Source organism: Haemorhous mexicanus, chromosome 1, assembly GCF_027477595.1.
Source record: "Haemorhous mexicanus isolate bHaeMex1 chromosome 1, bHaeMex1.pri, whole genome shotgun sequence".
Taxonomy (NCBI): domain Eukaryota; kingdom Metazoa; phylum Chordata; class Aves; order Passeriformes; family Fringillidae; genus Haemorhous; species Haemorhous mexicanus.
Window position 1 is genome coordinate 157737420 of NC_082341.1, and position 16454 is coordinate 157753873.

The 16454-nt window shown below is 46.8% G+C and overlaps 1 protein-coding gene across 1 annotated transcript in view; it reads left to right on the forward strand.

Moving 5' to 3' along the window:
* Window positions 1-2315: 2315 nt before the first annotated feature.
* MROH1 (maestro heat like repeat family member 1) overlaps window positions 2316-16454 on the forward strand; it is an 86617-nt gene continuing 72478 nt past the window's right edge. The window contains 4 exon segments of the mRNA XM_059868566.1: window positions 2316-2578; window positions 7560-7925; window positions 10443-10522; window positions 16182-16302. Coding sequence (XP_059724549.1) covers window positions 7599-7925; window positions 10443-10522; window positions 16182-16302 — 528 coding nt within the window. The 5' untranslated portion in view covers window positions 2316-2578; window positions 7560-7598.

The following is a 16454-nucleotide window of genomic DNA, read 5'->3' on the forward strand; positions in this document are numbered from 1 at the left end:
TTTTTCAGAATTTTTTCAGAATTTTTTCGGATTTTTTTGGAATTTTTTTGCAATTTTTTGGGGAATTTTCTGGAGATTTTTGGAGCTACTTTTGGGAATTCATGGGGAATTTTGGGGGAATTCTGTGGGAATTTTTGAGAGATTTTCTGGGAATTTTTTTGAATTTTTGGGAATTTTTTCAGAATTTTATGGGAATTTTTGGAGAGATTTTTGGGAATTTTTTCAGAATTTTGGGGAATTTTTTGGGAATTTTTCCTAATTTTTTTAGAATTTTTTATGAATTTTTCCGAATTTTTTGGAAATTTTTTGCAATTTTTTGGGGGAATTTTCTGGAGATTTTTGCAGCTACTTCCGGGAAATTTTGGGGGAATTCTGTGGGAATTTTTGAGATATTTTTTAGGGAATTTTTTTGGAATTGTTGGAGAGATTTTTGGGAACTTACTGGGAATTTAATGGGAATTTTTGGAGAGATTTTTGGGAATTTTTCGAAATTTTGGGGGATTTTGGGGGGAATTTTTCAGAATTTTTTCAGCATTTTTTCTGATTTGTTTGGAAATTTTTTGCAATTTTGGGGGGAATTTTCTGGAGATTTTTGGAGCTACTTTTGGGAATTCACTGGGAAATTTTGGGGGAATTCTGTGGGAATTTTTGAGAGATTTTCTGGGAATTTTTTTTAATTTTTGGAGAGATTTTTGGGAATTTTTTCAGAATTTTATGGGAATTTTTGGAGAGATTTTTGGGAATTTTTTCAGAATTTTGGGGAATTTTTTGGGAATTTTTCCTAATTTTTTTAGAATTTTTTATGAATTTTTTCCAAATTTTTTGGAAATTTTTTGCAATTTTTTGGGGGGAATTTTCTGGAGATTTTTGCAGCTACTTTCGGGAAATTTTGGGAATTTGGGGGGAATTCTGTGGGAATTTTTGAGTGATTTTCTGAGAATTTTCTGGAATTTTTGGAGATTTTTTAGGAATTTACTGGGAATTTTATAGGAATTTATTGAGAATTCGATGGGGATTTCCGGGGGATTTTTTGGGGATTTTCTGGAATTTTTGGAGAGATTTTTGGGAATTTGCTGGGAATTTTTGGGGCATTTTCCAGAATTTTTTCAGAATTTTGGGGTAATTTTGGAGGATTTTTTGGGGATTTTTGGGGAAATTTTGGGAATTTTATGGGAATTTTTGGAATTATTTTTGAGAATTTTTTGGAGAGATTTTTGGGGATTTTTGGGGGAATTTTTCAGAATTTTTTCAGCATTTTTTCCAATTTTTTTTGAATTTTTTAGCAATTTTTTGGGGAATTTTCTGGAGATTTTTGGAGCTACTTTTGGGAATTCACGGGGAAATTTTGGGAATTTTGGGGGAATTCTGTGGGAATTTTTGAAAGATTTTTTTAAGGAATTTTCTGGAATTTTTGGAGAGATTTTTGGGAATTTACTGGGAATTTTATAGGAATTTTTGGAACTTTTTCAGAATTTTTTTGAAATTTTTTCAGAATTTTTTAGAATTTTTTTTCGGAATTTTGGGGGGATTTTGGGGGGATTTTTTGTGAATTTACAGGAAAATATTGGGAATTTTATGGGATTTTTGGAGAGATTTTTGGGAATTTACTGGGAATTTTGGAGGAATTTTTGGGAATCTTTTCAAAATTTTTTGGGGATTTTTTTGGGATTTTTGGGGGATTTTTTGAGGATTTTTTTGCGAATTTTGGGAAAAAAATCTGGAAATTTTCTGGGAATTTTTGGAGAGATTTTTGGGAATTTTCTGGGAATTTTTGAGAGTTGTTTTGGAATTTTTTGGTTTTTTTTTTTCAGATTTTTTTGGGAATTTTGGGAATTTTATGGGAATTTTTGGAGAGATTTTTGGAAATTTTATGGGAATTTTTGGGGAGTTTTAGGGGAATTTTTGGGGAATTTTTTGGGAAATTTTGGGAATTTTTGGAGAGATTTTTGGGAAATTACTGGGAATTTTTCGGAATTTTGGGGGGATTTTTGGGGAATATTTGGGGGGATTTTGGAGGGATTTTGGAGAGATTATTGGGAATTTTATGGGAATTTCATGGGGAATTTATGGGGAATTTTCTGGAATTTTTTTTGCAATTGTCTTGGAATTTTCTGAGATTCTTCAAGAAAATTTCTGGGAATTTTTGAGGAATTTTCCTGGAATTCTTCTGGGAATTTTCTGGATTTTTTTAATTTTTATTTTTCAGGAATTTTCCAGGCATTTTCCTGGGAATTTTTTTGTGATTTCCCAGGAAATTTCCCAGAATTTCCCAGAAATTTTCTGGAATTTTTTTTTAGGAATTTTCCAAATTTTTCTGGGAACTTTTGGGAATTTTCCAGGAATTTTCCAGGAATTTTCTGAGAACTTTCCCAGTATTTTCTGGGAATTTTCGCTTTTCCTGGTGGAATTTTGGGTTTTTTTCCTGCTGGAATTTGGGTTTTCCCAATGGAATTTTGGTTTTTTTTTCATTTTTCCCGCTGGAATTTTTTTCCTTCCCGGGGAAATTTGGGATTTTCCTGATGGGAAAATTTTGTTTTTTCCGCCCGTTCAGGTTCTGGGAATAAAAGTAGAGACCAAGGTAGGGAATTTTGGGGATTGGCCTTGGAATTCTTTTCCTCTTTCTGCTTTTTCTTCTCCTTCCGGGCTGGAAGCGCTTCCCGAGAAAACGCCGGAATTCCCGGGAAAATTCCTGGGAAAAAGGGATGGGAAAAGGCCTTTCCTGGCAGAGGAATTCCACGATCCCAGGATTCCATGAACCTGGAATTCCCTGATCCCAGAATTCCAGAATTCCCAAATTCCACATTCCCAGGATTCCATCATTCCAAGATCCCAGAATTCCATGATCCCAGAATTCCATCAATTCCATGATCCTGTGATTCTGGAATTCCAAGATCCCAGAATTCCCTGATCCCAGAATTCCGTAATTCCAAAATTCTACCATCCCAGAATTCCATGATCCCCCATGAATCTGGAATTCCAATATCCCAGAATTCCCTGATCCCAGAATTCCAAGATCCCAGAATTCCACACTCCCAGAATTCCATGATCCCCCATGAATCTGGAATTCCATGATCCCAGAATTCCATGAATCTGCAATTCCATGATCCCAGAATTCCATGAATCTGCAATTCCATGATTTCAGAAATCCCCTGATCCCAGAATTCCATCAATTCCATGACCCCGTGATTCTGGAATTCTGCTGTCTCAGAATTCCCTGATCCCAGAATTCCATGAATCTGGAATTCCCCGATCCCAGAATTCCAGAATTCCCAAATTCCACACTCCCAGAATTCCATACGATTCCATAAATCTGGAATTCTGCCGTCCCAGAATTCCACCATTCCAAGATCCCAGAATTCCATGAATCTGGAATTCCATGATCCCAGAATTCCATGGATCTGGAATTCCGTGGTCCCAGAATTCCATCAATTCCATCAATTCCATGATCTCGTGATTCTGGAATTCCAAGACCCCAGAATTCCCTAATTCCAGAATTCCCAAATTCCACACTTCCAGAATTCCATACGATTCCATAAATCTGGAATTCTGCCGTCCCAGAATTCCATCATTCCAAGATCCAAGAATTCCATGAATCTGGAATTCCAAGATCCCAGAATTCCATCAATTCCATCAATTCCATGATCCCACGATTCTGGAATTCTGCTGTCCCAGAATTCCATAAATCTGAAATTCCACCATCCCAGAATTCCATCATTCCAAGATCCCAGAATTCCATTAATCTGGAATTCCGTGGTCCCAGAATTCCATCAATTCCATGATCCTGTGATTCTGGAATTCCCTGATCCCAGAATTCCAAGATCCCAGAATTCCACACTCCCAGAATTCCATGATCCCCCATGAATCTGGAATTCCATGATCCCAGAATTCCATGAATCTGCAATTCCATGATTTCAGAAATCCCCTGATCCCAGAATTCCAGAGTTCCACCATCCCATAATTCCACCAATCCGATCATTCCAGGAGCTCGGAATTCCAGAATTCCCTGATTCTGGATTCCTGGAATTCCATCAATTCCATCAATTCCACCATCCCATAATTCAGTCATTCCCTGATTCTGGAATTCCGCCATCCCAAAATTCCAGAAAATCCCCTGGAATTCCTGAGTTTTCCAAAGGCCTCCCCAGGCCAAAATCCCCAAAATCCCCAAATCCCAAAATCCCAAAATCCCAAATCCCCAAATCCCCAATCCCCAAAATCCCAAATCCCAAAATCCACAAATCCCAAAATCCCCAAAATTCCAAAATCCCCAAATCCCAAATCCCAAATCCCAAAATCCCCCAAATCCCAAATTCCCCAAAATTCCAAAATCCCCAAATCCCGAAATCCCAAATCCCAAAATCCCAAATCCCAAAATCCAAAATCCCAAAATCCCAAAAACCCCAAAATCCCAAATCCCAAATCCCCAAATCCCAAATCCCAAAATCCCCAAATCCCCAAATCCCAAATCCCAAAAACCCCAAAATCCCAAATCCCAAATCCCAAATCCCAAAATCCCCCAAATCCCAAAATCCCCAAAATTCCCAAATCCCAAATCCCAAATCCCAAAATCCCCCAAATCCCAAATTCCAAAATCCCCAAAATTCCCAAATCCCCAAATCCCAAAATCCCAAAATCCCAAATCCCAAAATCCCCAAAATTCCCAAATCCCAAAATTCCCAAACCCCAAAATCCCAAAATCCCAAATCCCAAAATCCCAAATCCCCCAAATCCCCCAAATCCCCAAAATCCCCAATCCCAAATCCCAAAATCCCCAAAATCCCCAAAATCCCCAAATCCCAAAATCCCCAAATCCCCAAATCCCAAAATCCCCAAATCCCCAAAATCCCCAATCCCAAAATCCCCCAATCCCCCAAAATCCCCAATCCCAAATCCCCCAAATCCCCAAATCCCAAAATCCCCAAATCCCAAAATCCCAAATCCCCAAATCCCAAAATCCCCAAATCCCCAAATCCCCAAATCCCAAAATCCCAAAAACCCCAAAATCCCAAATCCCCAAATCCCCAAATCCCAAATCCCCAAATCCCAAAATCCACGAATCCCAAAATCCCCCAAATCCCCAAATCCCCAAATCCCAAAATCCCCCAAATCCCCAAAATCCCCAAATCCCCAAATCCCCAAAATCCACAAATCCCAAAATCCCCAAAATTCCAAAATCCCCAAATCCCAAAATCCCCAAAATCCCCAAAATCCCCAAATCCCAAAAACCCCAAAATCCCAAATCCCAAATCCCCAAATCCCAAATCCCAAAATCCCCAAATCCCCAAATCCCAAATCCCAAAAACCCCAAAATCCCAAATCCCAAATCCCAAATCCCAAAATCCCCAAAATCCCAAAATCCCCAAAATTCCCAAATCCCAAATCCCAAATCCCCAAATCCCCCAAATCCCAAATTCCAAAATCCCCAAAATTCCCAAATCCCAAATCCCAAAATCCCAAATCCCAAAATCCCAAATCCCAAAAACCCCAAAATCCCCAAAATCCCCAAATCCCAAATCCCAAAATCCCAAATCCCAAAATCCTAAATCCCAAAATCCCCAAATCCCAAATTTCAAAATTCCCAAAATTCCCAAATCTCCAAATCCCAAAATCCCAAATTCCCAAATCCCCCCCAGGAGCTTCCCTTTGGGATCAATCCCGTGTTTTTCCCCATCCCGGGAATTCCGAGGGCTCCTTTGGGGCCATTCCCGGGGTTTTCCCGGAATTTTCCCCTCGGGAATTCCCTCCCAGGGCTCCCCTAACGCCTCTCTCTCGCTGCCCCTAACGGCTCCCCCAGGGAATTCCCGGATTTTTCCAGAATTCCTGGGTTTTGCTGGATTCCTGGATTTCTTGCTGGAATTTGATTTGATTTTGGTTTGGTTTGTTTTGATTCCTCTTTGATTTTAGGGCTGATCCCGGTTTCGGCTGATCCCAATCCCAGTAATCCCAATCCCACTGATCCCAGTTCCAGGCTGATCCCGGTTTCCAGGATGGTTCCAGTCCCAATGATCCCAATCCCGATGATCCCAATCTGGTTGATCCTGGTTTCTGGGCTAATCCCGGTTTCTGGGCTGATCCCAATCCCAATAATCCCAATCCCACTGATCCCAGGTCCAGGTTGATCCCGGTTTCCAGGATGGTTCCAATCCAAATAATCCCAATCCCACTGATCCCAGTTTCCAGGCTAATCCCAGTTCCAGGCTCTTCCCGGTTTCTGGGCTGATCCCAATCCCAGTAATCCCAATCCCACTGATCCCAGGTCCAGGTTGATCCCGGTTTCCAGGATGGTTCCAATCCCAATGATCCCAATCCCGCTGATCCCAGTCCTGCTGATGCTGATTTCTGGGCTCATCCCGGTTTCTGGGCTGATCCCAATCCCAATAATCCCAATCCCACTGATCCCAGTTCCAGGCTGATCCCGGTTCCAGGATGGTTCCAATCCCAGTAATCCCAATCCCAATCATCCCAATGCTGCTGATCCTGGTTTCTGGGCTAATCCCGGTTTCTGGGCTGATCCCAATCCCAATGATCCCAATCCAAATGATCCCAATCTGGTTGATCCCGGTTTCTGGGCTGATCCTGGCTTCCAGGATGGTTCCAGTCCCAGTGATCCCAATCCCACTGATCCCAGTTCCAGGCTAATCCCAGTTTCCAGGATGGTTCCAATCCCAATGATCCCAATCCCGATGATCCCAATCCCGCTGATCCCAGTTCGAGGCTGATCCCAGTTTCCAGGCTGATCCCGGTTCCAGGCTGATCCCAGTTCCAGGCTAATCCCAGTTTCTGGGTTGATCCCAATCCCAGTAATCCCAATCCCACTGATCCCAGGTCCAGGCTGATCCCGGTTTCCAGGATGGTCCCAATCCCGATGATCCCAATCCCGATGATCCCAATCCCAGTTCTGGGCTGATCCCAATCCCAGTTCCAGGCCGATCCCAATCCCAGTTCTGGGCTGATCCCAATCCCAGTTCCAGGCCGATCCCAATCCCAGTTCTGGGCTGATCCCAGGTCTGGGCTGATCCCAATCCCAGTTCTGGGCTGATCCCAATCCCAGTTCCAGGCCGATCCCAATCCCAGTTTCAAGGCTGATCCCAGGTCTGGGCTGATCCCAATCCCAGTTCTGGGCTGATCCCAATCCCAGTTCTGGGCTGATCCCAATCCCAGTTTCCAGGCTGATCCCGATCCCGGTTCTGGGTTGATCCTGGTTCTGGGCTGATCCCAATCCCAGTTCTGGGCTGATCCCAATCCCAGTTTCCAGGCTGATCCCAATCCCAGTTTCCAGGCTGATCCCAGTTCTGGGCTGATCCCAATCCCAGTTCTGGGCCGATCCCAATCCCAGTTTCCAGGCTGATCCCGATCCCGGTTCTGGGTTGATCCTGGTTCTGGGCTGATCCCAATCCCAGTTCCAGGCTGATCCCAATCCCAGTTCTGGGCTGATCCCAATCCCAGTTCCAGGTTGATTCCCGGTCTGTGCTGATCCCGATCCCAGTTTCCAGGCTGATCCCGCTCCCGGTTCCGATCCCGATCCCGATCCCGATCCCGGTGCCGTTGCCGTCCCGCAGGACCCGGTGCTGAAGCTGAGCCTGGCCCGCAGTGTCTGCATGATCGGCCGCGCCCTGGCCTGCGGTTACCCCGGCAACCGCCCCGGCAAATTCGGGAATTACCCCGGCAACCACCCCGGCAAGCTCGGGAATTACCCCGGCAACGACCCCGATGAGTCCGGCGGTTACCCCGGCAACGACCCCGATGAGTTCGGAGGTTACCCCGGCAACGACCCCAATGAGTCCGGCGGTTACCCCGGCAACGACCCCGTTGAGTTCGGCGGTTACCCCGGCAACGACCCCGATGAGTGCGGCGGTTACCCCGGCAACGACCCCGGCGGCGCCGGCAGCATCGCCTGCAAGGCCCAGCTGGTGGCGCTCATGGTGGTGAGACTGGGACGGACTGGGATGGACTGGGAATGGGATAGCGGGATGGACTGGGATGGACTGGGATGGACTGGGAATGGGATAGAGGGATGGACTGGGATGGACTGGGAGGGACTGGGAGGGACTGGGAATGGGATAGCGGGATGGACTGGGAATGGGATAGTGGGATGGACTGGGATGGACTGGGAATGGGATAGTAGGATGGACTGGGATGGACTGGGAGGGACTGGGATGGACTGGGAATGGGATAGCAGGATGGACTGGGATGGGACTGGGAATGGGATAGCGGGATGGACTGGGAAGGATTGGGAGGGACTGGGATGGACTGGGAGGGACTGGGACCGACTGGGATGGACTGGGAGGGACTGGGACCGACTGGGATGGACTGGGATGGACTGGGAATGGGATAACGGGATACTGGGATGGACTGGGACAGACTGGGAGGGACTGGGATGGACTGGGAGGGACTGGGAATGGGATAACGGGATACTGGGATGGACTGAGAGGGACTGGGACCGACTGGGAGGGACTGGGAATGGGATAGCGGGATACTGGGATGGACTGAGAGGGACTGGGAAGGACTGGGAGGGACTGGGAATGGGATAGTGGGATGGACTGGGATGGACTGGGAAGGACTGGGAGGGACTGGGAATGGGATAACGGGATACTGGGATGGACTGGGAGGGACTGGGACCGACTGGGAGGGACTGGGAATGGGATAGCGGGATGGACAGGATGGGACTGGGAGGGGCTGGGAGTGGGGTAATGGGATACAGGGATGGACTGGGATGGACTGGGACGGACTGGGACGGACAGGGAATGGGGTAATGAGATACTGGATTGGGACTGGGAGCGACTGGGAGGGAGCTGGGATGGAATAATGGGATACTGGGATGGACTGGGAGGGACTGGGACAGACTGGGAGGGACTGGGAAGGGGATAACAGGATGGACTGGGACGCACTGGGAATGGGATACTGGGATGGACTGGGAGGGACTGGGATGGAGTAGGAGGGAGTGGGAATGGGATAGCGGGATACTGGGATGGTCTGGGAGGGACTGGGACAGACTGGGATGGACTGGGAATGGGATAGTGGGATAGTGGCATGGACTGGGAGGGACTGGGATGGGATAATGGGATGGACTGGGAATGGACTGGGATTAACTGGGATGGGGCAATGGGATAATGGGAGGGACTGGGAGGGGTGGGGAAAGCCTGGGATGGGATACAGGGATTAATTGGGATGGGACTGGGATGAGACTGGGATTAACTGGGATGGACTGGGATGGAATACTGGGATGGGACTGGGATGGACTGGGATGGGATACTGGGAATGGACTGGGATGGGATAATGGGATACTGGGATGGACTGGGACGGGATAATGGGATACTGGGATGGACTGGGACGGGATAATGGGATACTGGGAGGGACTGGGATGGGATACAGGGATTAATTGGGATGGGACTGGGATGAGACTGGGATTAACTGGGATGGACTGGGATGGGATAATGGGACACTGGGAGGGGGTAACGGGAAGGACTGCGATGGGATACTGGGAGAGACTGGGATTAACGGGGATGGACTGGGATGGGACTGGGATATTGGGAAGGACTGGGAGAGACTGGGAATGGGACTGGGAAGGGGATTGGGAGAGACTGGGAAGGACTGGGATGGGATAATGGGATACTGGGATGGACTGGGATGGGATAATGGGATACTGGGAGGGACTGGGAGGGACTGGGATGGACTGGGATGGGATAACGGGATACTGGGATGGGATACTGGGAATGGGATAATGGGATACTGGGATGGACTGGGACCGGATAATGGGATACTGGGATGGACTGGGATGGGATAATGGGATACTGGGATGGACTGGGATGGACAGGGATGGGATACTGGGAATGGACTGGGATGGGATAATGGGATATTGGGAGGGACTGGGAATGGGATAATGGGATACTGGGAATGGATTGGGAATGGGATAACGGGATACTGGGATGGACTGGGATGGGATAATGGGATACTGGGAGGGACTGGGAATGGGATAATGGGATACTGGGATGGACTGGGAGGGACTGGGATGGGGTAACAGGATACTGGGATGGGATACTGGGAATGGACTGGGATGGGATAATGGGATACTGGGATGGACTGGGATGGGATAACGGGATACTGGGATGGACTGGGATGGGATAATGGGATACTGGGATGGACTGGGATGGACTGGGAAGGACTGGGATGGGGTAACGGGATACTGGTATGGGATACTGGGAATGGACTGGGATGGGATAATGGGATACTGGGATGGACTGGAATGGGATAATGGGATACTGGGAGGGACTGGGATGGGATACTGGGAATGGACTGGGATGGGATAACGGGGTACTGGTAGGGACTGGGAGGGACTGGGATGGACTGGGAGGGGACACCGTCCCCCTCAGGGTCGCCGTGGCCATTCCAGAGGGGCCATTCCGGAACGTTCCATCCCATTCCCGCTTTTCCCCTTTTCCCAGGAATTCCTGCGGGCGGAGCCGGCGGAGGCGCTGCGGACGCGGCTGCGGCAGAGAGCGCTCAGCGCCTGCGCCCACCTGGTGTATCCTCGGGAATTCTGGGAATTCCGGGAATTCCGGGAATCGCGGGGTTCGGGGCCGGGTCCTTGGGAATTCAGGGAATTCCGGGAATTACGGGGTTTGGGGCTGGGTCCTTGGGAATTCTGGGAAATCCGGGAATTCCGGGAATTATGGGGTTTGGGGCTGGGTCCTTGGGAATTCCAGGAATTCTGGGATTAGGGTTTGGGGCTGGGTCCTTGGGAATTCTGGGAATTCCGGGAGTTCTGGGGTTTGGGGTTGGGTCCTTGGGAATTCCAGGAATTCTGGGATTGGGGTTTGGGGCTGGGTCCTTGGGAATTCTGGGAATTACGGGAATTCTGGGATCGGGGTTTGGGGCTGGGTCCTTGGGAATTCTGGGAAATCCGGGAATTACGGGAATTACGGGGTTTGGGGCTGGGTCCTTGGGAATTCCGGGAAATCCGGGAATTCCGGGGTTTGGGGTCGGGTCCTTGGGAATTCCGGGAATTACAGGAATTCTGGGATTGGATCCTTGGGAATTCCAGGAATTCTGGGATTGGGGTTTGCGGCCGGGTCCTCGGGAACTCCCAAAATTCCAGGAATTCTGGGAATTCTGAGATTGGGGTTTGGGGTTGGGTCCTTGGGAATTCCGGGAATTACAGGAATTCTGGGATTGGATCCTTGGGAATTCCAGGAATTCTGGGACTGGGGTTTGGGGTTGGGTCCTTGGGAATTCCGGGAATTCTGTGAATTCTGGGATTTGGGGCTGGGTCCTTGGGAATTCTGGGAATTACGGGAATTCTGGGATTTGGGGCTGGGTCCTTGGGAATTACGGGAATTGTGGGAATTCCGGGGTTTGGAAATGGGTCCTTGGGAATTCTGGGAATTCCAGGAATTCTGGGATTGGGGTTTGGGGCTGGGTCCTTGGGAATTCTGGGAATTACGGGAATTCTGGGATTTGGGGCTGGGTCCATGGGAATTACGGGAAATCCGGGAATTACGGGAATTCCAGGGTTTGGGGTTGGGTCCTTGGGAATTCAGGGAATTCTGGGAATTATGGGAATTCCGGGAATTCCGGGGTTTGGGGTTGGGTCCTTGGGAATTCCGGGAATTCCGGGAATTACGGGGTTTGGGGCTGGGTCCTTGGGAATTCCGGGAATTACAGGAATTCTGGGATTGGATCCTTGGGAATTCCAGGAATTCTGGGATTGGGGTTTGGGGCCGGGTCCTCGGGAATGCCCGGAATTCCCGGAATTCCGGGAATCACGGGTTTTGGGGTCAGGTCCTTGGGAATTCTGGGAAATTCGGGAATTCCGGGAATTCCGGGGTTTGGGGTTGGGTCCTTGGGAATTCCGGGAATTCTGGGAATTACGGGGTTTGGGGTTGGGTCCTTGGGAATTCCGGGAATTACGGGAATTCCGGGGTTTGGGGCCGGGTCCTTGGGAATTCTGGGAATTACGGGAATTCCGGGGTTCGGGGCCGGGTCCTTGGGAATTCCGGGAATTACGGGAATTACAGGAATTCTGGGAATGGATCCTTGGGAATTCTGGGAATTCTGGGGTTTGGGGCCGGGTCCTTGGGAATTCTGGGAATTCCAGGAATTCCAGGAATTCTGGGGTTTGGGGCTGGGTCCTTGGGAATTCTGGGAAACCTGGGAATTACGGGAATTACGGGGTTTGGGGCCGGGTCCTTGGGAATTCTGGGAATTACGGGAATTCTGGGATTTGGGGTCAGGTCCTTGGGAATTACAGGAATTCTGGGATTGGGGTTTGGGGCTGGGAATTACGGGAATTACGGGAATTCCGGGGTTTGGGGCCGGGTCCTTGGGAATTCCGGGAATTCCGGGTATTATGGGAATTCCGGGAATTCTGGGAATTCCGGGAATTCTGGGGTTTGGGATTGGGTCCTTGGGAATTCCGGGAATTCTGGGGTTTGGGGTCGGGTCCTTGGGAACTCCAGGAATTCTGGGAATTCTGGGATTTGGGGTTTGGGGCTGGGTCCTTGGGAATTCTGGGAATTCTGGGATTGGGATTTGGGATTGGGTTATTGGGAATTCCGGGAATTCTGTGATTTGGGTTTTGGTCCTTGGGAATTCCCAAAATTCCAGGAATTACAGGAATTCTGGGATTGGGGTTTGGGGCTGGGTCCTTGGGAATTCTGGGAATTACAGAAATTCCGGGATTGGATCCTAGGGAATTCCGGGAATTCTGGGATTTGGGGCTGGGTCCTTGGGAATTACGGGAATTCCAGGAATTCTGGGATTGGGGTTTGCGATTGAGTCCTTGGGAATTCTGGGAATTCTGGGATTGGGGTTTGGGGTTGGGTCCTTGGGAATTCCCAAAATTCTGGGAATTACAGGATATGGGATTGGGTTCCTGGGAATTCCGGGAATTCTGGGAATTCTGGGATTGGGGTTTGGGGTTGGGTCCTTGGGAATTCTGGGAATTCCGGGAATTCTGGGATTTGGGGCTGGGTCCTTGGGAATTACGGGAATTCCAGGAATTCTGGGATTGGGGTTTGCAATTGAGTCCTTGGGAATTCTGGGAATTCTGGGATTGGGATTTGGGATTGAGTCCTTGGGAATTCTGGGAATTCTGGGAATTCCGGTGTTTGGGCCTGGGTCCTTGGGAACTCCCAAAATTCCAGGAATTCTGGGAATTCTGGGATTGGGGTTTGGGGTTGGGTCCTTGGGAATTCCAGGAATTCTGGGATTGGGGTTTGGGGCTGGGACCTTGGGAATTCTGGGAATTCTGGGGTTTGGGGCGGGATCCTTGGGAACTCCCCAAATTCCAGGAATTAGAGGATTTGGGATTGGGTCCTTGGGAATTCCGGGAATTCTGGGATTTGGGGTTGGGTCCTTGGAAAGTCCCAAAATTCCAGGAATTCCGGGAATTCTGGGATTGGGATTTGGGGTGGAGTCCTTGGGAACTCCAGGAATTCTGGGAATTCTGGGATTTGGGGCTGGGACCTTGGGAATTCTGGGAATTCCAGGAATTCTGGGGTTGGGATTTGGGGCTGGGTCCTTGGGAATTCCGGGAATTCTGGGAATTCTGGGAATTCTGTGATTCGGGTTTTGGTCCTTGGGAATTCCCAAAATTCCAGGAATTACAGGAATTCAGGGATTGGGGTTTGGGGTTGGGTCCTTGGGAATTCTGGGAATTCTGGGATTGGGATTTGGGGTTGGGTCTCTGGGAATTCCCAGCATTCCCAGAATTCTGGGAATTAAGGGATTTGGGATTTGAGAATGGGCTGGGATTTGGGATTTGGGGCTGGATCCTTGGGAATTCCCAAAATTCTGGGAATTACAGGAATTCTGGGATTGGGTCCTTGGGAATTCTGGGAATTCTGGGATTGGGATTTGGGGTTGGGTCTCTGGGAATTCCCAGCATTCCCAGAATTCTGGGAATTCTGGGATTTGGGAATGTGTTGGGATTTGGGATTTGGGGCTGGATCCTTGGGAATTCCCAGCGTTCTCAGAATTCCGGGAATTCCGGAGCCTCCTTGGAATTCTGGGATTTGGGAATTCCCAAATAACCTTCAAAAACTCCCACCAAATTCCCATTAATTCCCAATTAGTTCCCAATAACTCCCAATAATTCCCAATAAATTCCCATTAGTTCCCAGTTGATTCCCATTAATTCCTAATTAATTCCCAGTTGATTCCCATTATTTCCTAATTAATTCCCATTAATTCCTAATTAATTCCCATTAATCCCCATTAATTCCTAATTAATTCCCAATAATTCCCAACAATCCCCATAATTCTCAGTAAATTCCCATTATTTCCCAATAGTTCCTAATAATTCCCAATAATTCCCAGTTAATTCCCAAGTAATTCCCAATAATTTCCATTAATCCCCAATAATTCTCAATAATTCCCAATAAATTCCCATTAATCCCAAGAATTCCTATTAATTCCCAATAATTCCCAATAAATTCCCATTAATTCCCAGTAATTCCCCATAATTCCCAATTAATCCAAATCATTCCCAATTAATTCCTAAGAATTCCCAATAACTGCCAATTAATCCAAATAAATCCACAATAAATCCCCAATAATTCCCAATAATTCCCATTAATCACCAATAATTCCCAATAAATCCCCAATAAATTCCTAATAACTTCCAGTAATTCCCAATAATTCCCAATAATTCCCAATTAAACCTCAATAATCCCCATTAATTCCCAATAAATCCCCAATAAATTCCCAATAATTCCCAATAAATCCCCAATAAATCCCAATAAATCCCGAATAATTCCCATGAATCCCCAATAATTCCCAATAATCCCCAATAATCACCAATAATTCTGAATAAATCCCCAATAAATCCCAATAAATCCGCAATAATTCCCAATAATCCCCAATAAATCCCATTAATCCCCAATAAATTCCCAATAATTCCCATTAAATCCCAATAAATCCCCAATAATCCCTAATAATTCCCAATAATTCCCATTAAATCCCAATAAATCCCCAATAAATCCCCAATTAGTCCCCAATAATTCCCATTAATCCCTAATAATCCCCAATAATCCCCAATAATCACCAATAATCCCCAATAAATCCCAATAATTCCTAATAAATCCCCAATAATCCCCAATAATCCCCAATAATTTCCAATAATCCCCATTAATTCCCAATTATCCCCAATAAATTCCCAATAAATTCCCAATAAATCCCCAATTAATCCCCAGTAATCCCCAATAAATTCACAATAATTCCTATTAATCTCCAATAATCCCCAATAGTTCCCAATAAATCCCGAATAATTCCCATTGATCCCCAATAATCCCCATTAATTCCCAATAATTCCCAATAATTACCAATACTTACCAATAAATCCCCAATTAATCCCCAATAAATTCCAATAAATCCCCAATAATTCCCAATAATTCCCAATAAATCCCCAATAAATCCCAATAAATCCCCAATGATCCCAAATAATCCCCAATAAATTCCCAATAATTCCTATTAATCTCCAATAATTCCCAATAATTCCCAATAATTCCCAATAAATCCCCAATAATTCCCAATAAATCCCCAATAACCCCCATTAATTCCCAATAATCCCCATTAATTCCCAATAATTCCCAATAAATCCCCAATAACTCCCAATAATCCCCAATAAATTCCCATTAATCACCAATAATCCCCATTAATTCCCAATAATTCCCATTAATTCCCAATAATTCCCAATAAATCCCCAATAAATCCCCAATAAATCCCCAATAAATTCCCATTAATCACCAATAATTCCCAATAAATCCCAATAAATCCCCAATGATCCCAAATAATCCCCAATAAATTCCCAATAATTCCTATTAATCTCCAATAATTCCCAATAATTCCCAATAAATCCCCAATAATCCCCAATAACTCCCAATAATTCCCAATAATCCCCAATAATTCCCAATAATCCCCAATAATTACCAATAATTACCATTAATCACCAATAATTCCCAATATCTCCCAATAATTCCCATTAATCCCCAATAAATCCCCATTAATCCCGAATAATTCCCATTAATCCCCAATAATCCCCAATAATCCCCAATTAATCCCCAATAATTCCCAATAAATCCCCACGAAATTCCCACTAATCCCCAACCACCCCCCATAATTCCCACCCCTCCCCCCCCCGCGGCCGTTCCCATTCCCAGATTTTCCTTATCCCGGAATTCCAGAGCCCTGGAGCCGCCGCTGAGCGACTCCGAGCGCTCCGAGCTGCTGGACACGGCCCTGGCCTCCGTCCTGGCCCTGCCCCTGCCTGAATCCGGGAAAAACCCCCAGGATCCCCCAGCCCAGGTGGGAATTCCCTGGGATCTGGGCGGGAAAAAAAACCTGGGAATTCCGGGAAAAAAGAGCGGAATTCCCGTCCCGATATTCCGGGTTTTTCCTGGGCTCTTTGTTGGGTTGGGGCAGCTCCAGATTTTCTGGGAATTGCAGCCCCAGGTCCT